Consider the following 22,742-nt stretch of genomic DNA (forward strand, 5'->3'; position numbering starts at 1 on the left):
GGAAGAAATCACCACCAGTTAAAGATAAATATTAACCATAGTAAATACAGTAATTAATCTAGTAAACAACACATAGAGTTCACATGAGTGGAAGTACACAGAGTAAAATACATAACAGTTAGCTCAGTAACATTAAACAAACAGTAACTTTGAATGTTGTGTTAGTAACACATTAGCCTCAGACAGCTAGCTTAGTATAACGGCTAGCTTAGTCAGCAGTAAACTGATCGCAGAACAGCTGTAATAAAAGAGTACCTACAGATAATGCTTCAACATGGGAATTTGAGGAGTAGATAAAAGATTCTTCTCAATAGATTTGACAAAATGGTGGATGTAACTATGTCAGTTAAAGCTGTTAACTGCTATGGAGCTGAAACCAAGAATGGAATAGGCATATAAACTCAAGTGAAACACTTCAAATTGTATTTAAATACAGTGCTGGAGTAAACATATTTAGTAAATTTTTACCACAGCCAAACACACACATAATGTAGGTGAGAACACACACACTTTTAAAACTAAATCAGTCAATTAAAGATGCAACGTAAAAATGGCAAACACACAAGCACTAGGAGAAGGAGAACCAAAATGAATTATATAAAAACATTATGGTGTTCTCAGACTGAGGAGCTGAGAGAACCATTACTATTTATACTAAATAGTGGGGATATGCCTTATACAGGTCTTACTCTCACTGAATAAACTCAAAGTTGTGTTTTCTCCTCAGTGGCAGTTAGTGACCACTAGGAGGCATCATACACTCTCATACACACACTCAAACACACACTCAGTCACTAATGAAAGAAGTGAATTCCCATGATCCACATGCTCACTGCAAATGAAGAGATTCATTCACATGATACTAATAACATTTACAACATTAAAGCTCCTCTCCTCTTGTAGTTTCCAGTATCTGGTGTGGGCAGAGTTGTTGCTGGGTACTCCAGACAACAACACTAATGTGCTTCGACCATCTAACGCATTGTAATGCAGTAAATATATGCTGAAGAATATGATGTGTGAAGTGTTTTGAGGAGGGTACTGGAGTTTCCTTTTAATGCGATCCTCAGTGTTTCTTTAGTACAGTGGAGATGTCAAAATCAGCTCACCTTTTCCTTTCTTTCCTTTTCATGTGAGTGGTGTGTGTGAGACAGTGTGTGTAAGCTAGCTCTAATAAGCACCCCTGGGCTAACAAAGGTCAGCATGTTGTCCTGCTGATACCCCATACATAATGAGCTGAGAAATAGACAGTTATTAATAGACACATACAGTATTGTAGCAGTGTGTGTGTGTGTGTGTGTGTGTGTGTGTGTGTGTGTGTGTGTGTGTGTGTGTGAGAGAGAGATGGAGAGATTGAGCAGGTGCTGATGTGTGGTCTTGCGTTGATGCATTCAGCAGTGTATGAATAGACCCTGCTGACAGATTCACACACTCGTAGTGCTTTACAGGGGTGACAATAGGCTCAGAAGGGGGAGGAAGGGAGGAGGGGGCTGGATGCGTGTATATGACCAGATTTGAACCCGTGATGCTGCGTCCACATGACCCACATCTGTGGGACTGGTGCAAAGCTGATAGGACAAGGAGAACTGGTAGGCTAGTGGAGGACTGGTGGGCCTTGTCGATGACGGGAGGTCTTGGTAGATGTCCCCTAAAGTACTTGCTGGCCAAGCTGATAACTGTATTTACTATGGTTAATGTTTATCTATATTTGACAGCTAGTCTATACTCTTCTGAATCCAGTTTTCTTGGTACTGCAATAATTTAACGATTAAATATAACTTTGGTCTAACTAGTGTGGCATCCCATCTTTTTTTCTGATTTGTAATCACCATCATTGAAATTGTTGTGTTATTGTTGTGTTACAATACTGTTTTCACAGTTTCACAATTGTTTCCAGTAAATACTTCAAATGCCCCTCCTGTCTTCAGCCATTATTGCTCACTGCATAGCTGTAGCTGTGCACCTACACACACAGTGTGGGCAGAAGGACTCCACTACATTTCAGAGGGAAATGTTGTACTTTATACTACATTTATCCACTGTTTAAGTGAGGCTTACACATGAACCAACTGGTGTATAACACTATCAATCAACATATCAATAGTTTTGGTCTTTATGAACAAAATGATCATACTTGGTTGTAACCCCTGTTTTCGTGTTGTTATAGAAATCTAAGCAGCATTTGAGCATTACTTTTGGTTGCGTCCCAATATGTTCCCTAATGGGAAATCAGGCTGTACAGAGTTTACTAAATAGCTGCCTCTGTTATTCATTGGTTATGATGTTTTAGTGAAATATTCACATTTGAGGTGGTGACCCTTGACCCCTTTGAAGTCAGATAGGTTAGTGACATGGTTTGATTTGAGTAAAACCTGAGTAAAAGTTACTTGGAGTGAATCTTTGTTGTTGTTCTTTATCAATATACGCCTGTGTTATCTATTAGTTATGAGGTTGTTGTAAGTTCATAGTTGTTGTCAGTTTCACCAAAAACCTCACAGATTAAACTGGTTAGTTGTGTTACTGTTCTGTAATGAGCCATCATATTTGAGACATTCACAATTCTGATAAAATACATTTTCTATGTCAACCTAGAGGCATAGTGGAGGAATAGCATAACAAACGGAGGAACTGAAAACTGGTAGGGCTAGCAGAATGCGTAGAGGTATGTAGGACTGGTAGAGGTCGGGAAAAAAGATGACTGGTAGATCTGCTAGAGGACTATAAGGACTAACATGACTGGCAGATGACCCATAGGTCTAGCAAAACTTGTGGAACTTGTAGGGGACTGGAAGAAAACCTAGAGAACTAGTAAACAACTAGTAGGTCTAGCATCTAGCAGAATTGGTAAAGTAGAAGACTGGTAGCACTAGTCAAGGCCTAGTTGAAAAATTGGTAGGACTAGTGGAACTAAAACACGGGTAGGACTAGTCAAGGTCTAGTAGAAAACTGGTAATACTGGCTGAATTAGTAGAGGACTGGTAGGACTTATCAAGGTTTAGTAGTGGAACTAGTATAGGACTGGTAGAACTAGCCAAAATCTAGTAGAAAACTGGTAGGACTAGTAGAACTAGTATAGGATTGGTAGGACTGGTCAATGTCTAGTAGAACACTGGTAGGACTAGTAGAACTAGTATAGGGCTAGGATGACTAGTCAAGGTCTAGTAGAAAACTGGTAACACCAGCAGAACTAGTAGAGGACTACTTGGACTGGTAGGACTTGTAAAGGGATTGGTTGTAGGACTAGTCAAGGCCTAGTGTAAAACGTGTAGAAAAGATAATAGAGGACTAATAGTACTTGTCACGGTCTAGTAGAAAATTGGTAGGACAAGAGGAGCTAGTAGAGGACTGGTAGAACTAGTCAAAGTCTAGTAGAAAACTGTTAATACCAGTAGAAATAGTAGAGGACTGGTAGGACTAGTCAAAGTCTAGTAGAAAACTGGTAATACTAGTAAAGGGATCAGTACTGGGGATTGGAGATTGGTAGGACTAGTCAAGGTTAAATAGAAAACTGGTAGGACTAGAGGAACTAGGACTAGTCATGATACAGTATAAAACCTAGAAAAGATAGTAAAGGACTGGTTGTATTGGTAGGGGACAAGAAGGAATAGTAGTGGATGACTGTTGTTTTGCTCTTCCATTCATTCTGTATTTTGTTCTTGAGAATGAAATAACTAAAAGCTTGTATCCTCTCTCTCTCCTCCTCTTCTCTTTTTTTTTGAATCACGATGCCATGAACTGGCTGAGTGCGAATGAGCGACACAGAGATAGAGCGACAGAGAAAGAGGGATTTCCATTGAGACAGAGGGGCTGTCATCACCGCTCACCCTGAATATCATCACCTCAGTGATTCAAATACACTGTACACTCTGTCTCTTTCTCGCTGTGTGTCGTTCACCCTCCTTTATCCACACACACACACACACACACAAATGTCCCTCTGCGTTCACACAGACAGACAGTCAGGTGGCGATTCTGTGCTGTTTGTTTTGGGTTTCTCTTCGTTGCTTTTTGTTATTGGGGGAGCAGATGATAGAGGGGAGAGGGAGGAGGAGGAGGAGGAGGTGACACAGCTGTCTCCCTGTCGATGATGTGGAGTAGTTTCCTGAGTCGAGGTAGGAAATCCTTCTTCTGTCTATATTTGTGTTTGAGCTCCACATTTAGCCGCTTTGGTTTTCAATGTTAGCGTCTATTTTCTGTGCCTGGGTGCCTGACTATATATACACTGTGTCTGCAGGTGTGTGTGTATGTGTGTGTGAGTGTGTTGTTTTTGGAGGGATGGCGGGGATTACATGACCCGGAGGGTCGTGACCTGTACTCGAACCTTGAACTGAGATTGTAGTCCCTCTGCTCACATGTGTTCAGTCTGAAAATGGTGGCTCCCCCGTGAAAACTGTCATTGTCTTAGAGACAGAATCAGCTGTTCATCAGATGTTGATTATAATTATTTTACGACCGTTATTTCCAGTGTTAACAGTAACAGCGTTTTCTCTTGGCTCTCTTGGCTTAGGAGTAAAAGTTGTGCTATTGATGAAAAGATGATGTGATGATGGCTGATGGAAACAGACTTTTAGCCATGTTAGCAGAATGGCTCTAGGGATGGCAATGTTGATCTGACATTGTGTTTGATATCTGTGTTTCATAGTGCCATCATGAAGTTCACATTTGTGTTGTTTTGTAAAACATTTATAAAATGTTATTAATTGTTCAAATTTGCATGCTAACATGCTAAATTAAGATAGTGAATATGGTAAACATTATACCTGCTTAACATCAGCTTGTTAGCCTTGTCATTGGGAGCATGTTAGCATGCTGATGTTAATATTTAGTTCAAAGCACCATTGTGTTTAAGTACAAACTCACACAGCCGCTAGCATGACTGTAGACTGTTAGTCTTGATCTAATATACCTTGATGTTGCGGTACCCAATATCCCAACTATATCATATACTAATATATGAAGATGAATATCGGCAGATACAAAGCAGCCAGCAGAATATTTATCTTATCTGGAAGGTTTCCACAGTGTTTTGATTACACTGACAGGCCTATGTGATAGGTGAATAAATACTGTGTGAATTTCCATAGATGTAAATTCCACTTAAATGTTGCATATCCAAATAATTTATAGAATTTAAAATACTAAACTATCTCTAATTCTAATTTTATTGTTCATAACATTATCTTTTATTGTTAAAATCCGCTTCCGTCATTATCACATATTCTTTTCATCAATAGCACAACTTTTCTTTCTCGATATGCCAACTTTTCCACCTCAATAAAGTGCGCAATATTTAGACTTTTTTTCCTTCTAATTTCTACACATTAACAGGTAGATGGAAATGTACCAACTGTGGATACTTAGTCTGAAAAACAGAGAATTTCGCTCACTTCAGATCTCTGCTACAAACACTACAACACGCTGTGCAGCCTCGCTTGCTTTATTTACTCACTCTTAAATGTGATGATCTTCTTATGAGTGCTCAATATGGAAATCTGACTGCTTCTGTTCACACAGAGGAGGCATTTTTCCAGGAATGTCACTAGTTAAACGAACATTATGGATCCTTTTACACAAAGAACTTCTAGAAGATTCCTGGAAAAAAACGGTATATCTGATTAGGAGAAAATAAAGGCTGCCATTGGTCTGCCGAATCTGTGACTACTTCCTGTCTGTCTGACCGACTGTCTGTCTGACATTCCTCTCATTATAGATGGCATGAGTGCTGTGATTACCCACACACTGCTGCTCATCACCACAGCAGTGTGTGTGTCTATGAATATGGTATGTGTGTGCGTGTATGTGTATGTGTTTTTGCTTCTCTCTCTCTCTTTCTCTCTCACACACACACACACACACTCACAATGGTTTCCCTTGTCCAGTGTGTGTCTGGTTTTAGTTCTGCAGATTAAACCTGAGCTTCATCCATCACTGTTTCTTTTACATGTTTTCTGTATATCCTCTGAAACTGACATTATGAACACAGAGTTCATGAAAATACAATTTAATTGATGAATTTAGGTTATGTTGTGTCTTTGGTTGTTTGGTGTGGTTGTACTTGTCGAGCTCGCAGTTGCCTGTCGTGGTTGCAGTTGCCAGGGCCCGTTTCCCAAAGACCAGTCTTAATTTTGCTTTTAGATGAATGTAATTCAATTTAGACAGTTTCACAAAAATAAAGACTGACTTATTTGAAGCCTAAAAAATTTGCCACCCCACCCTCAGGCTAAAGGGCCGTTCACACCAAGAACGATAACTATAACAATAACTATAAATATATCGTTTTAAAAATCATTCTAACTTAAGTGGAACCACACTGCAACTCTAATGACAACGACAGTGGCGAATCACATCACTTTCAGAGTGATTTGATGAACGATAGAAACACTGACAATCAAAATCCATCCGAATTTATGGAATTTACAGAGCGTCACGTTCAACATGGCAGATGGCATTTTGCAGAGAGACTCATCATTGAGGTTCAAAAAACCCCCACCCCTGTTTGATAAAACAAAGTGTTGCGATGATGCAATCGGGCTCACCCTCACAATCATTGGTGAGTGTTTTGTTATTATTATAAACGGAGATAAGGAGACGATTATGAATAGCTAACGCAAACACAGAGGTGCACTCTGGGCTCTCCCTCACCTGACATTTTTTAACACGCAGATATTAAAGTTTCCATCACTAGTCCTGCCAAAAATGAAAAGCCCTCTTAGATGAATATTTGACAAAAGGAACAGATCAGATAAACATACACGGCTGCTTTTTCTTTTCCACTGTGCTCAGTAATTTCAAAGTAAATGTCCTTTGTCTTGTGGTGTTTACATTATTTTTCTGGGTTCAGTATGTTACATCCTGTAATAAATGCTATTTCTACTTACACAACAGTGTCGAGTAGATTTTTTTTCCATCTCGAGGTGGGAACTGAGTTTGTCCAACACTTCTTGCAGTACAAAACGTTCCAGAGCGAGAGATAATTTATAATCTACTGGTCAGATTTCCATGAAATTTCCTGGTAACCTGTTAGATTTTAATGACCTTTTCTCTAGCGCTTCTCTCAGGACAAACTTTACATTTTTATCTCCACTACTGGTACGGCTAAATCAAAGAATAGCTAAATCCTCAATATGTTGTTTGTTCTGTTCAACACTTTAATATACAATGTTAGTTTAGTTCTAAAAAAATTTCTATTGCAGGTGATTACGCTGTTTTCTTTCTGTTAGTTTCTACTATTCTCAGGCTGCAGCTCTCCTGTCTGCTTTCATGTTCCTGATTGGTCTGATTTGTGTGTGTGTGTGTGTGTGAGAGAGAGATTTTGGATGAAGAAGAATCTGAACGTGACCTACTTAGACACACAAACACACACACACACAGGCTTGTTATGCTAATGTGTGTGTTTCTCTGCATAATAATAATGCAGTGTGATGTCTAATGCTGCCGTCAGCAAAACCACACTCGGACTATGTGGCTCTACCGCTCTCTCTCTCTGTGGATAAGGAATGTTTAAGATGTAGATGAAGGTAGTAAGACAGGTTCTCCTCCCAGTAGGATCACTGGTGTATTAATATCCTGCGTTCTTCCAGGTTTTATCTCCAGCTGCAGTGATTTCAGCTGCTGGGGGAAGCCAGAGAGGGATCATGTCATTGTATCGTAACGACGATAGCTGGGCCCACAGAGGCTCTACTTGTACTCACCTTCACCTCTTTGGGACAGAAATGCAGTTGGTACTTATGGACCTGATGGACTTCTCGATGTCCCAATTTTTTGATATTGTCAGGATGTGGTTAACCTAGCTTAGCATAAACACTGGAAGCAAAGGGAAACCGCTAGCCTGACTGTCCAAAGTTAAAAAATACACCTGCCAACACCTCAAAAGCTCACTAATTACCATGAAGTAAATTTTTGTTTAACCTGTACACATACGGAAATGTAAAAATGACAGTTTGTGATCTGATATCACACTTGTCATTTATTATAATGTGTATTATATTAACTGTGAACCAGCTGGTTTTGTGTGTGTGTGTGTCTCTCTCATCAACCAACAACTGCTCTCTGATCTCATCACACACACACACACCAGCAGTGACTGCAGCAAGGTAATTTAATCTTTAATCCTCCAATATAATCTGTAAATAGTGTGTGTGGTCATCTCTCGCTCTCTCTCAGTATCCAGGTTTCCATCCAAATGTAGCTCAAATTTTAACCGAATTTAGAGAAAAAATGCGAACGAATGCCCTACTGTTATGCGAATATTAGGAGATGGTTAATCAAGATAAATAGTTGAGCAAATTTTCCAGTTGGGTGCCATTAAACCATTGTAGAAGAAGAGGGTGCAACGAGATAATGTAATTAAATGAGCACGGTTGAAAACAATGTAGAACACATGATGAAAATATGGCATTAATATTTGTTTCATGTATTAATTTGAGGAAGGTTACAGTCTACTCATCGCTCCACACAGATCTGATGTTACGTCATGATTTATAAGTCTGTTTCCACTGCACTTTGTCGCATTTCGTTTTCATTGATAAACCAACTTTTCCACCTCAGCCAAGTGTAAAAACTTTTTTGTGACATTTCATGGCATTTTTCTGCGTTTACGCTCAGGGTTTATTATGTGCAAATTGAAAATGCACAAAAAGCAAGTGGATGGAAACCCACCTAGTGTGTATGTCTCTCTGTCTCTCAATTCAATTTCAATTTCAATTCAGTATGCTTTATTGGCATGAATGTCAGGTGAACAATATTGCCAAAGCGTCAAGGATAATCTCTCTCTCTCTCTCTCTCTCTCATCACCGGGGATAGAGTTTCTTCTCTCTGGAGGAAATGGCAGCAGGGGATTAAGAAGTAACAAACAGACACACAGAAACACACATCTAACGCTCATGGTTTGGGGGTTCAGATAGCGATGACACATGCCACTCTTGCTGCAGTCACCCGATCTCTCTCTCTCTCTCTCTCTCTCTCTCTCTCTCTCTCTCTCTCTCTCTCTCTCTCTCTCTCTCTCGCTCTCTCTCACACACACACACACACACACACACACACACACACACACACAGTGAGTGGTGGGTGTGTTTGGCTGTTGCTCTTTGGTTTGTAAAAAGGCAAGAGCAGAGTACCACGGACAGACTGAGAACAGCACATTACAGTAGACAACAGACTAGGGAGTACAGTAGAATAAATACAGACAGAAAGGGGAGAAAAAAGTTGAAAAGAAAAAAGTAAATCTGGATCGAGATAAAGAAAAAAAGACGTGTGTTCAGGTAGGATACTTTAATTTAAATAAATGTCATCATCTTAATCGCCATCCTCCTCTTCCTCATTCTCAGCCTTCATCACTTCCTGTTGTCTGTGTGAGAAATGTCTCTGCTGCTGTCGAATTCACTTTAACTCCATCCGTTCAAATCACTTTACAGTCTGATTAACAGCACCAGATGTTTCTCTTTTCTCTGCTGAGTTGGATGATGATGTAATGAAGCTGTAGTAACAGTCTGGATGATGATTATACTGGCATTTATACCACAGAAAATCCGCTGCACAACTCTTCTGCAGTACGCTGTTCACTTATATTCACCCAACTCTGAAATGTGTTGGGGTTATCCAAAATCAAGAGGTGGAAGAGATTTGAGTATGCTGTGTTTGAATAATGAGGTTAAAAGAATACTGGATTTGTTTCTTTGATTTTCAACCTTTTCACTGCTTGATGATTCCCTATAGATGTTGATAAGGACTTCTCTTTTCATCCTGTTTCTACTTGTCTGTAATTATTTATGACATTAGAAAAAAAACAAAAACAGAAAACATAACCAAATACAGAAATGCTGCAAGTAGCACAGATGACAAAGGAAATTGTTTCCAGGGGACACTAAAAAGTGATGCACACAGTGGGGTCACTCTGTTGTTGCCATGGTTTGTGACTCTTGAAGTTATTAAAGTCGGCTATCCGTAAGTGCTGTTGGAAAATGAGCTAAGATGTAAGTTTTTCTGGTGGGACAACAAGCGTGTCCCAGCCTTGTCCGGGCGTGTTCATCACTTTTTAGTGTCCCCTGGGAACAGTTTCCTTTGTCGTCTGTGCTACTTGCAGTGTTTTTATATTATTTTATATGGTTGTGTTTTGTGTATTTGGTTGTGTTTTCTCACTTTGCAGTGATTCGCATGTGTTGTCAAATTGGTAAAGATGTTTTCATAATTTGCTTGTGTTTTGTCTATGTGCACTTGTTTTATTTAAGTTGCAGTGCGTTGAGCTCTCAGGGCCACCGTACATATGACTTCCTCTTGGCTCATTTGTAAAAAGCCAGTGTGAATATGAAACGGACCAGAACTAAAAGGCAACAAAGTTTTTTCTTTGGGGTGGCCCGCATGAACCAAACTACAGGTGTGATAGCGACCTAAAACTTTTTCATGGTGGACAGTTTGACTTGTCAGTGTGTATCAGGGGGTAGCTAATAACATTAACCATGGCTCATTTCCATTTAAAGCCCCTATACACCAATTGTCCACCCACACATGTGTTTTGCCACTTATTTTGCCTGATTAGACCTCTTCTCAGGACTGTGTGTGTATAGACTGGTCTTGGTTTACATCTCCCTCCTTCCTTTATTGCACCTGTTAAGACAGGACAACTTAAACCTTTATCATTTTCAGTGATGGGATGTAACTAAATACATTCACTCAAGTACTGTACTTAAGTAAAATTGTGAGTTATTTGTACTCCAGAGTCCTAACCCCTTATTTTCTGAAAAGATCCATCAGTGCAGTGAGAATATTCTAGCCTGTTTTCAATGTAAATCAGTTGGTTTCATGTATTTTCTGAAATCAGGTTTCATTTCATTCCAGTGAAACGACACACTTTATACTTCAACATACAGTCAGTTTTTAGACAGGTTCACTTGAATTAAAAACAGGTTGACGTACTTCTAGTGCACTAATACTAATAGTTATACAGATTTTTTCACGTGGTTGAAGAAAAGAAATTTTAAGTGTTGCAGCGACATCAACATGTCTCCATGAAATATTTGGTTCTAAAAGCTTGGTGACTACTTGCAGTCCAGTTAGTAAACTACTATAGCTGGTGAGCTAATGGCTAACATAGTAACATGCTAGCGTTAGTCAGTCACGATAGCTCTCTGAGCTACTTCCTATTTTCTCTTTACTGGCCAGTTCACTCTCTCTGGCATTTGGTTTCTCAGGATTGTAAACAGTGGTGGAATGTAACTAAGAACATTTACACAAGTACTGTACTTAAGTACAATTTTGACGGACTTGAGTATTTAAATTTTCTGTTACTTTATACTTCTACCCCACTACAAATATTATACTTTTTACTCCAATACATGTATTAAACAGCTATAGTTAATATTCACTTTTAAGATGAACACTTGACACACAAAACATATGATAATTTTATAAAATATGATACAGTAGAATACCAGCAGTATACAAAGTAGTTGCTCCACCTCAACTTGCTGCAACAGTAAAATTCTTCTTACACGTTTAATAATTCAGTAATGTAATGCATAATAATATAACACTGACAGAAGTCATTCTGCTGCATAATGATACTAATAACATTACATTTGATAATTTAAGTAGATTTTGCTACTGATACTTCTGTACTTTTACTTGTAATGGAGTATTTTTACCACGTGGTATGGTACTTTTACCTCAGTAAAGGATTTGAGCTAGCAGGCGTAGCTTGGTCGCTAATGGGAAAATAAATTCACACAGTTTGTTCTAGATATGTATTTGTAGCATGGACTCCTGTTTCTTAACTGTCTGTGAACCATTCCTCATTTGTGGAGCAGTTTATACAAGTTAGATGCAAGTGAATCCATTGTATGTGTTAAAGCTCTAGTCTGTATAACAACAAAAGAGCCATGTTGATTAAGTGACTTCATGCCTGCTGCAGGATATCAAAGTATCTCTGTCACACACAGAAGAAGTGCGTAATGCAGTTGAAACATGAGTTGTTATTGGCCAGCTGGTTGCTATGTGCTAGTTTTATTTTAATTACACCGACCTGGCACTGTGTGTTTGTGTGTGTTAGTCTTGCCACTTGTTTATGCTGTATGTAGCTGAGTTCAGTGTTTCATTGCATGTATTTAGGCAGTCCACCTGATCAGATGCTTCCACCCAAAAACAGTTATTTTTTTGTTTGTTTTGTTTTGTCTTCCCTTTCCTATATTTTTTCCTAATTCAAACCAACATCCAGCTGATTGTGACAGACGTCATTTTGTAGCTCTGTTTCTTTTTAGGTTCAGGCTGCGCAACAGCAGAGTGCTGGTTAACATACACAGCATATTAAGCTTTTTGGGATTTTTCAATGAGGGAGAAGGGGTAGATGTTATTTTAAGTAGATGAATTTTTAACTTGTTAATTGAAGTTTTTTGTGAAAAAATGATGATCAACAGAAACTATTCCAAGCAGTGTATTTTTAAACGTCTTAAACATGTCTGGAGGGGATCTTTAAAAAACTGCTGATAAATATAGGCTTATCAGTGCACCTCTCCATACTCTCAGTTGCTACAAATACATTTTCAACCTGTTGGAAACACCACAGATGTTCTGTGTGCCCATTCCTGCAAATAACTGACAAGTTGTGCGCAAATTAATCAGCTCCATTTGGATTTATATACCAGGGGAGAAGGGTCGTGTGAGTGATTAAATATCAGCCATGCTCCTTAGTAACCACAGCCATTGGATAAATTATGGGGGTGGTTTGTAACAGATGACACAGAGCTCTGCAGGTCAGATCAGTTACAGGAGGTTCAGTCTGCAGCTGACGCGGTACAGCAGAGAACTGTGTGAGATTTTCCTTCTTGGTCTTCACGTCATCAGATGAACTCTGTGTGTGTGTGTGTGTGTGTGTGAGGTGTGAATGCCAGAGATGACCCTGACTGCAGCCAGAATCATAAATCGTATTGCTGCAGATTAAACTGGACTGACTAGCAGGAAACTGGACTCTGGACTACAAAGGGTTTAGAATCAATTTATAGACCATTTAATCTCAGCAGTTGCTGATGTCAGCAAACACTGCACCAGGAAAGAAACTCTGATCATTTAGAATCTATGGAACTGTGAAATGGTCTGGTTTTATAATGATTAAAGGCTCGGTCACACCAGAATTTCAAACTGTGAAATTCTGAGGGAAAATCGATCAATTTCAATGGAATTAGTTCAACTTTGGGGACCTTTGAAATGTGACTTTACACCGTTGAACAATAGCAAGTTGTCTTGACAGTGCTGACCTTTGAGGGAGAGTCAAAAATGGAGGAAGCTATTGTAGCTTCTTAGCTGTGTTGCACCATCCACCCATGGTCCACCCACACAAGTGAGTTCATTTATTTTGGATGATTAGAGCTCTTCTCAGGAGTGTGTGGGAGTGTGTCAGACTCTTCCTCACTCTCCTATTAGCTTTGTTGAGTCTGGTGACCTCACATACTGCCCAGCATAGCTCTGCCCATCTTAAACCTGAGCAGAGGTCTTCATCAGCTAGGATAAGTACAGCTGTGCAGGGCCTTTTTACTCTCCTCTGTCAGAGTATAAACTGTTCCACAAAAAAGGAATGGACAGTTTGAGACAGGAGTTGAATAATAAACTGTGTGAACTTATTGTCCTGTTAATGACCAAGCTAACTAGCTCGGTAGCTCGGAGAGCTTGTTTGCCTCTTCATTTCTTATTGAATGAAATGATGTATAATCCTGAGAATGATATGCCAATGGGGAGTAAACCTCTCAGTACAGAGAAAAAATAAAGAAGCTCGGAGAGCTACTGTGGTTGACTAGCATAGCCAGGCTGGCTTGAATGTTAGCAATTATATTAGCTCACCAGCTACAGTAGTTAACCAAATAGCCCTGCGAGTAATCATACGCAACTGGTCAGACTAAACTGGTCAGTTCCTCTTCCATTGTGAGACTGGTCTAAAATGCTCAGTTTTATCATACTAGTCTAAACTGGTCAGTGCCAGTTCCAGTATCAGACAGGTTTAAACCAGTCAGATTCAGTTATTGTATCAGACTAGTCTAAACCAGTCGCTTCTGGTTCCAGTATCAGACTAAACTGGACAGTGCTAGTTCCATCTGACTGGTCTAAGCCGTTCCAGTATCAGACTGGTCTAAAAAAGCTCAGTTCTAGTTCTAGTGTCAGACTAGATCTAAACTGCTTAGCTTTATCCTACTCGAAACTGGTCAATTCCAGTTCCAATATCAGACTAGTTTAAACTGATCAGCTCCAGTATGAAACATCTCAGCACTTTTGTTATTATACTTGTACATACTATACTATAATTATATCACGCTTCAGATTTGCAGGATCAAAAAAAAACTTCTGAAGAAACTTTAAACTATGAGTGTTAGTTTGTTTACAGGTAGCACCGCGTTTCACAGATCTTCTGACCAATCACCAACAGCCTGAAATAAAACTGTCTGGCTCGTTAACAACTAATTGTTGTTGGCTGGTTTTCATGCTGGTTTACAGACCACTTCCATGCGAATGCAGTAGCAGATGTGTAGAAGTATTTATAGCAGCTTCTTAGATCAGCAACTTACTATAAGACAGAAGTGTTACTGTGTGTGTGTGTGTGTGTGTGTGTGTGTGTGTGTGTGTGTGTGTGTATGTATGTGTGTTGTAACCAGATCTCAGAGGACAGAAGGACAGAATTAAAACAACCCTGTCACCACACCATTCATCACACACACACATACTAAAAGATATCTCCAATTCATACTGATCATACAGGAAACCATGTCCGACTACAGACTTGATATAACTCTGTTTTCAGTATGTAGTACATCCACATTATATAAATTACTAAATCAAGTACAGTTAAAAATACCAGCATGCAGACTACAAATCACTGGATGTTTGAGTTGTTGTTGTGTGGTGTTGATGGACACTGACTCTGAAAAAAGGTAAGACGGTGGTGAGATGGGGAGGAGAAGGCTCCAATAGTCCTGTATGATGTTCTAGGGGTCTTTGAAGTGGTCAAAGACCAAGTCATCCTTGAGCAGATTTTGTGTTTCATTAAGGAAGTTCTGGTCTTTGAGGTGGGTTTAGTGGTCCTTGAAGAGATTGTAAGGATTCAGTTGTCCAGAATTCAACACTCAACACAGCTGGGAAAAAGTGAAACAATGTTCGACACTGGTGACATTACTCGGAAGAGAAGGGTGCTTGAAGGTGTCTTTGATAAAGTTTCCAGGGTACTAGAGGCATCTCTGATGGTCCTTGAGGGGTTCTTGAGGTGGCTTCAGTTGTTCTGTTGGTTCTGTTTGAGTGAGAATGTAATGAATGTTCTTCCAGGGTTTTTTAAGGTGGTTCAAATGATCCTTGAGGTGGTTTGAATGGTGCTTGAAGAGGTTGTAAAGGCGTCACTATGGTTCAACCGAAGTGCTTGACAGATGTTCCAATCAGCGTCAGAAACCCCCTCCCCCAAACCTTCCCGATGTTGAAATTGGGGGGCCCAAGTGTCGTGGTGAAATTTGAAGGAGTTCTTGATAAAGCGCCTAGGTTACTCGAGGGAGCCCCAGTGGTTCTCCTGGATGTTTGAGGCATTCTTGCGATGGTTTCAGTAGTCCTTGATAAGGTTCATTGGGTTCTTGTGTTGTGTGAGGGATACTTCAGAAGGTTATCTGGGTTTTTAAGGTGATTGATATCTTCACTGTGACTGTATTATTGAAGGTGAAGCTTTTATTTCGGCAAGTCCACCAAGCTGAGACATTACACCATCTTTAAAAATAGACAATAATCTTTATTTACTATCATAACTAATCTCCCAGCTAATAACAGATGATCCAGACAGTGATCTGAGCTGTTGTGTGTTCGGCTACATGTGTTTCATTAGCTATAGTGATAAATACAGACAGTGACTCACAGCTCTGCTATATGAGGATAAACTCAGAGAGCAGCGGCATAGCACACAGCTAATCCACACCCATCTTAATGTCAGTCTGAAAACACACACACACACACACACACACACATACACACACACAGCTAGCCTGGCCTGGTCTGGCCTACGTACATGTAAACTCTAAAACCAAAACCCTCAATCAAGTTTATTCAGATCAACATTTAAAACTGTCTTAGAAATCCTCATCTGCAAGGGTTAGAACTGGATTTAAATCATGTTAATGGATTATAGTGGATTTAGAATGGGATAAATGGGTTATAGTGGATTTAGAATGGGTTGGAATGGGTTATAGTGCATTTAGAATGGGTTGGAATGGGTTATAGTGAATTTAGAATGGGTTGGAATGGGTTATAGTGCATTTAGAACGGGTTGGAATGGGTTGTAGTGCATTTAGAACGGGTTGGAATGGGTTGTAGGACATACAGAATGAGTTGGAATGAATTATAATGCATTTAAAATGGGTTAGACTGGTGTATTTAAAATGCGATAGAATGGGTTTACCCAAGTTAAGTTGGACAGATGGAGAAAACCAATAAGAACAAAACTTGTCCTCCTCATCCTCTCTCTTCTTCCTCCTCCTCCTCCTCCTCCTCCTCCTCCTCCTCCTCCTCCCCCTCCTCTGTCAGGCCTAAATCAGTTTCTATCAGTGTTTCCACCCACACTATGTTATGAAAGAATTCACTGCAGGGCTTCTACAAGCTGTGACTACACACGTACACAGATGGAAAAAATAAGCTTATTCTTCATCAGATCTACTCTTTGTGTATAGTGTGTATGTACATGTAACACATCCTCATATGAAACTGGGAACAAACACAGCTGGAAGCAGGTTTAAACTTGGATTCGGAGGCATTAATACTTTTCCTCAAACGGCCCACCGCACACATGAATTACACAATAATATGTTGATAAGACTCTTGGTGGCTTTTAAATGTGTATTGTACGTAATGGTTCAGGTTATGACAATTCTGTAATTTTTTTAACAACACTAAAGACAGTTTCACAGCAGGTTTGTTTTATAATAGTTGTTTATGGCGTGATGTGTATGACCTTTGATTAAGTCACCTTGGGTCCCACTATAGGTGCTCGAGTAAATGTACTTAGTTACCCTCTGCCTCTTTAGATGGAGATGAAGGAGATTTGAGATGTACAGAGTAACTCTCACTGGCCCCATGGACTCATTATGTGAGCCGCTCATTCACCTTCTCTCTCTCTTTTTCTATGTATAATCACCCCTCTCTCTGCCTCCAGCAGCAGCGCCGTATGTTCTTCATGTTGTTACTGTAAAGCAGATCATCTGCTCAGGTCTCCAGGTTAAAATGACGTAAATATCCGAGTGAGATGGATTTCCTCAACTTGTTCTTCTGAGGCTTTGCCAAGAAGTGTCTCTATCACTTTACAATATCTTTGTTGAGGTTCAAGCTAACACACCAGCTCAAACTACATTTACTGACCTGCTTACATTAACACAAATGGTTTATCTGAAAATGTAATAAATATTTTTTTCCTAACATTTAAGCCTCAATGTATGTAGTCATCTATGACCTCAGCACCTCCGTCGTTACTCTGTAAAACGTTTAAAATGTTATTTTTTACATGTTCAGTGGTTTGTGTCTTCAACGGTATTTTTAAGATCTCACAGATGTCTCCTGTTTGCCTGGAATGATGAAATGTTTTCCCTGGTTGAAACCAACATTTAAATACAACATTTCCACAGGCTGAGCGAGCATGATGTACGCTCCATCAAAGAGGAAGATGAGAGCAGAGTGGCGCAGTCTGTAGAAATGTTATATTTAAACATTGGTTTAGCCCTGGGCTAAAATATTATCATTTCGTCCAGAAATTACACATCTGTGAGATCACAAAGTGTATTTTAGTATTTATAGAAGGCTCCAGCATCTGTTTGTCAGAAAGACATAAATGAGAAAATGGTAATGAGAAAAGGAACAGAGGGGGTGGGGCTTCTGAAGCTAGCTTGGAAGAGGTGGCGATGCTTATGCTCTCTGTAAGAACATCTGAAGAATTAAACAGTTTTTTCTGACTGAATTTTTGCTATGAACGCTCCAAAACCAGCTGCCACGTCGTTTCCAGTTGTTGTCTATGTGTGGAGCCATTTTGAAAGGACATCCCCTTTTTTGTTAGATGTTGAACAGACCACCAGTGACGCCCCAGGAGGTAAAGAGCACTCAAGTTGATATTCAAACTCTCTGTCTCTATGTTTTCAGGAAGTGGGTGTGGTGCTGTGGGTGGGGCGTTGCCAGGGCTGACAGGCGCCACTGGTTCCTCAGTGATGATGAAATCGTTCCTGCCGTTTCCTGTCGAGACGACGTCGCCAGTTGGACTTTTCCCAAACTTCAGCACGGTATAACTGTGTGTGTGTGTGTGAGGGACAGTAACAGTGACATGGTTTTGTAGCTGCAGGCAGTACAGACTGACTGTGATAAAGAGACCTATCACTCTGTCAGCATCACTCTGTCATCACTGTTCAGCCAATCCTGAGCAGGCTGGTGACCTCTGACCTCTATGTGTCTCCTGCAGATGGACCCGGTGCAGAAGGCCGTCATCAACCACACCTTTGGCATTACCTTGGTACCCAAGAAGAAACAGGTCATCTCATGTAACGTCTGCCAGCTGAGGTTCAACTCTGATGTGAGCGTCTATGTTTGTGTTTGTATGTGTGTGTGTGTGTGTGTGTGTGTGTAGTTTTAACTTGTAGATGTCATTCTTCATACTCTTCCAGTCAGTTTGATTATGCTTCTATGATCAACTTCCTGTCATGTGATCCATCTGCAGTCTGATCCTGCTGTGATCCAAATGTCTGAAGCACATTTAAAGGAATAGTCTGACATTTCTGGAAATCCTCAGTTGAGAAGATGGATGTCAGTTTCATCTCTGTGTGTCCAATACAGACAGCAATATTTATGATTTGTGGTGCTGAAAATGACACTCTCACTTTTTTAAACTTTTGATGGGGCTATAGGATAGCAACTTTCCCCTGCTTCCAGTCTTTGTGCTAAGCTAGGCTAAATACACCCTGGACCATAGACTGTATATAAAGATGGATGATGCCTCTCCACTTCCTCCCACTGTACAAAAATTAAGCCAAAATATCCCGGATACAGGCGCTGCCATCTTGCGCTGGTGACGTTATTTGGAGCCAGATTCTGTGCAGTAGTGATCGGAGTTGGAGCCGCGGTATCGAGGTCCCACCCATACACCCAGCCGACTCAGTCGTAAGCAGGGCTCAGCTGTCACCTTTTTATAGCATCAAATAACTAATTAAAACCAAACTTTTCATAAAAATTAAAACTTGGACATATATTAGTGTGATAAGAACTACCTAAAATGACAGAAACCATCTTTAAGAAAAATGTATTTGACGTGTACTTTGATTTTTTAGTTTAGTTTAGCTTATGTCCCATCCGCTAACATGGAGGGGGCGGGGTTTATGACCTATACTGCAGCCAGCCACCAGGGGGGCAATCGAGATATTTTGGCTTCACTTTTGGGGAGCTGTCATGTCGTCCATCTTTATAAACAGTCTATGCCCTGGACCTACCGTATCTCTGGACACACAGAGATGGAAGTGATATACATCTCCTCATCTGACTCTGGGGAAGACAGAGAACAAGAGGATTTTACTAAATGTTGGACAGTTCCTTTCCTACATATTCCTCAGTTGCTTGTTTGCTAATAAGTTAACATGTTTGCTAGATAACGTTAGCACTCTAGCTTAACAGTGCTAGCTTATTAGCAACTAAAGGGTGTGGTTTAGTGACTGGGATAAGAATTAAAATGATTTTGAACAGTAAGAATATAATTTAGCATACAGTAAATTAAACATTCAGCTTTCTAGCTAATATTAGCGTAGCTTGGCCTAACTGCTGATAATTGCATTGCAGTCTTGCCAGGATCTCACAAATTGAAAATGACCAGAATTTGCAGTGTATTTTCTCACTTTTTAAAATTTTGCTGGAGCTGGACCAGCAGTTAACATCTGCAACCAGTTTTTGCTAAGCTAGGCTAAATACACTCTGGACATACCTCTATATGCACAGATATTAAACTGACTGAAGTTGATGTTTGACTGTTCCTTTAAAGACAATTTTGTCTGCAGAGAACTACTAAGGAAAATACTTTCTTGTGATGCTTAATGCAGCTGAGACTGTTTGTAAGTTTGTTTTAGTGTACTGAATTATTCTGTCAGGTGTTACTATAAAACAGCAGGTGTGTATAATCAGGTGTAACCCCTACCCTTCTATATTAACACAGTGCTATGTAAATGACACTCAGCTCATTTACATACAGTAACTGCTGAGAGGTAATGAGCTGCCTCATTAGTGACATCAAACATGACTAATGTATGAGTTGTTAAAATTATTCATGAGTGAACATGAAAACATGAATCACTGCTGAGGAGAGGAGGAGAGGAGTAAAAGAGGGCAGCATTAACTTAGTTTAATAAGCTGAGTAAAAGCTGAGTCATAGAGCTTCCAGACATGAGGACACTGTTGACCTGAGGTTTGTTAGTATACTGACATACTCTTACTCTGGGCTTGTTACACTGTGTGGTGACACCTACCATGAACAGTTTTTACCGTCTGTTTATCTGAACTGTTCACACACTGCATCACAATTCAGGCTTCACATATACATCCCAACACAGGGGGGCTCTCAAACTCCTGTGGTTGATGTACAGGCCTAATAACTGAGTAGAGCTAAGACTCCATCTCCACCTGGTATTAGCATGCCGTCTGTATCTGGATATTTTGTCTGGATCAGGAAAAACACATGTAAATGCACACAGATTATTGCAATCCGATCGTCCAGACCACATCTGGAGGTGATGAGAGGTGATGAGGTTCATGGGCCGTAAATGATGAATTGTAATGAATATGATGACCATCGTTATCATTGGGTCAAGTTTTGAATTAGTTCAGTACTTTGGTTTATGACTTAAAACCTTCAAAACTAATGACATCCCTATCAGCCTCAGATGTACTTTGTGTTAAGTGCTAGTTTGCAAATGTTAGCATGCTAACTAAATTAAGTAGATGTTGAACATGGTAAATATTACCTGCTTAACATCAGCATGTTAGCATTGTCACTGTGAGCATGTTAGCATGCTGACATTAGCATTTAGTTCAAAGTACAGCCTCACAGAGCCGCTAGCATGGCTGCACTGTAGTGTTGTTTAGACAGCAGAGATTACAGCAGTGTCATCTCTGCGTGGGTGAGTGTGTGGGTGGATATCATTGACATTGACTACTATGATGTATAATACACTGCTGTGCTCGCAAAACATAATGGGAGCTGTAGTTGTTTTGCATGCAAAAAATTTGTTTAACTTTGTCGGAAGTTGAGTCCCCTTTAAGTATTAAAATTTTTGAATACTTAAAGGGGAACTCATCCGATTTACACACCAAAGTCTGTTTACACGTCTTGGAGAGTACTGCTACTACTATGTGAATAAAGTTGTATAAAGTGTTTTGTGGCTCCAGAGGGAGCTGTGTGAAATCTGAAAAATGGACTCAAGTGATGTCACTTGAGGCAGTGTCAGTTGGGGCTTAAGACCACAAGTCTGAAAATGAAAACAAATCTTGGGTTAGAAAAGAAGTGAGCTTACCCTCTGTAGCCTTCTCATCTCTGCTTGAGGCTACATTAGCTGCTACTAGCATAACACACTCAAATCTCCAACCAAACTGTCAAGTTGCATTGTGGGTAATGTAGGCGCCAGCTTTTGACTAGGAAAAAGAATGTGTGGAATAAAAAAGGCAGACGCTGTTATAGGAGTGTAATGCTATATCTGTGGAGCACTATTTTAACAACATGGATAGTAAACCCCAGGAACATGTTGCAGTTTTTCAGAAAGACCATTGAAAGAAACCCTCCATGAGAGATTGTACTGAGCCTCGGAAGCTATTGGAAGAGTGGCTAGACAGGAAGTGACATCAGGATTTCAGTTCTTTACATCCAGATGTCAGAAACAAAAACAAATAGCAAAATAAAACTTCTCTGTCTCTCTGTATGTCTCTTGCTCAGTCTCAGGCAGAAGCTCATTACAGAGGCAGTCGTCACGCCAAGAAGGTCAAGTCTCAGGAGAACAAGGCCAAGGCCAAGCTGTCAATCACTGGAAAGACCAATGGGAGCAGTACAAGTCCTGCTGGCCCTGCCCCTTCCATCTCAGCTAACAGCAGCATCGATCAGCACACAGGTAGATTTTATCTACTAATAACACTGATCTGAATACTGTTAATATTACTGAATTTATTTCACTGGGTTTTTTTTTATTTCTTCCTCCTCTTTTTCCTTCTCCTCTTCTTCTTCCTTTACCTGTCCTCCCTCCAGAACTCACTGACTCCTCCTCTCCTCTCAAACCCTTCCTCCTCCCCTCCTCCTCCTCCCCTCTCTCCTCCTCCTCCCCCTCCTCTAGTAGAGCAGGCAGTGAGCCTCCTCCCTCCAGTCCCCCCTGCGCACTCACCGCCCCGGGCCTCTTCTCCTCTCCTTCCTCCTCTTCCTCTTCTTCCAAAGCCTCTCCGCCTCCCCCTCCTCTAGCTCCTGTCACCTCCTCTTCGTCCCCTCCTCCTCCTCCTTCCCAGGCCTCCTCCCAGGGGGCTCCACTCTCAGTGGAGTCGGAGGAGGAGAAGGCGAAGAAGCTGCTGTACTGCTCTCTGTGTAAAGTCGCCGTCAACTCTCTGTCTCAGCTGGAGGCTCATAATGCAGGTGAGGAGGAGCGAGATGATGTATGGAAACCCATCTGGGTCACCCTAAATGAATGATAATGTTGCTGGATTAACATCCTATTAAGTTGGAACTTAATAGGTCAGTGTTGTGCTTA

The 22,742-nt window shown here is 40.3% G+C and overlaps 1 protein-coding gene across 2 annotated transcripts in view; it reads left to right on the forward strand.

The window, feature by feature from the left end:
* Positions 1-22,742, forward strand: part of znf385b (zinc finger protein 385B) — a 58,033-nt gene that overhangs the window by 26,211 nt on the left and 9,080 nt on the right. For both annotated transcript variants that reach the window (XM_044217730.1, XM_044217731.1), the window contains 4 exons: positions 18,130-18,266; positions 18,443-18,553; positions 21,947-22,118; positions 22,253-22,627. In XM_044217730.1, coding sequence (XP_044073665.1) covers positions 18,130-18,266; positions 18,443-18,553; positions 21,947-22,118; positions 22,253-22,627 — 795 coding nt within the window. The remainder of the gene's footprint in view (positions 1-18,129; positions 18,267-18,442; positions 18,554-21,946; positions 22,119-22,252; positions 22,628-22,742) is intronic.

The sequence above is a fragment of the Siniperca chuatsi genome, linkage group LG12, assembly GCF_020085105.1.
Source record: "Siniperca chuatsi isolate FFG_IHB_CAS linkage group LG12, ASM2008510v1, whole genome shotgun sequence".
Classification (NCBI taxonomy): domain Eukaryota; kingdom Metazoa; phylum Chordata; class Actinopteri; order Centrarchiformes; family Sinipercidae; genus Siniperca; species Siniperca chuatsi.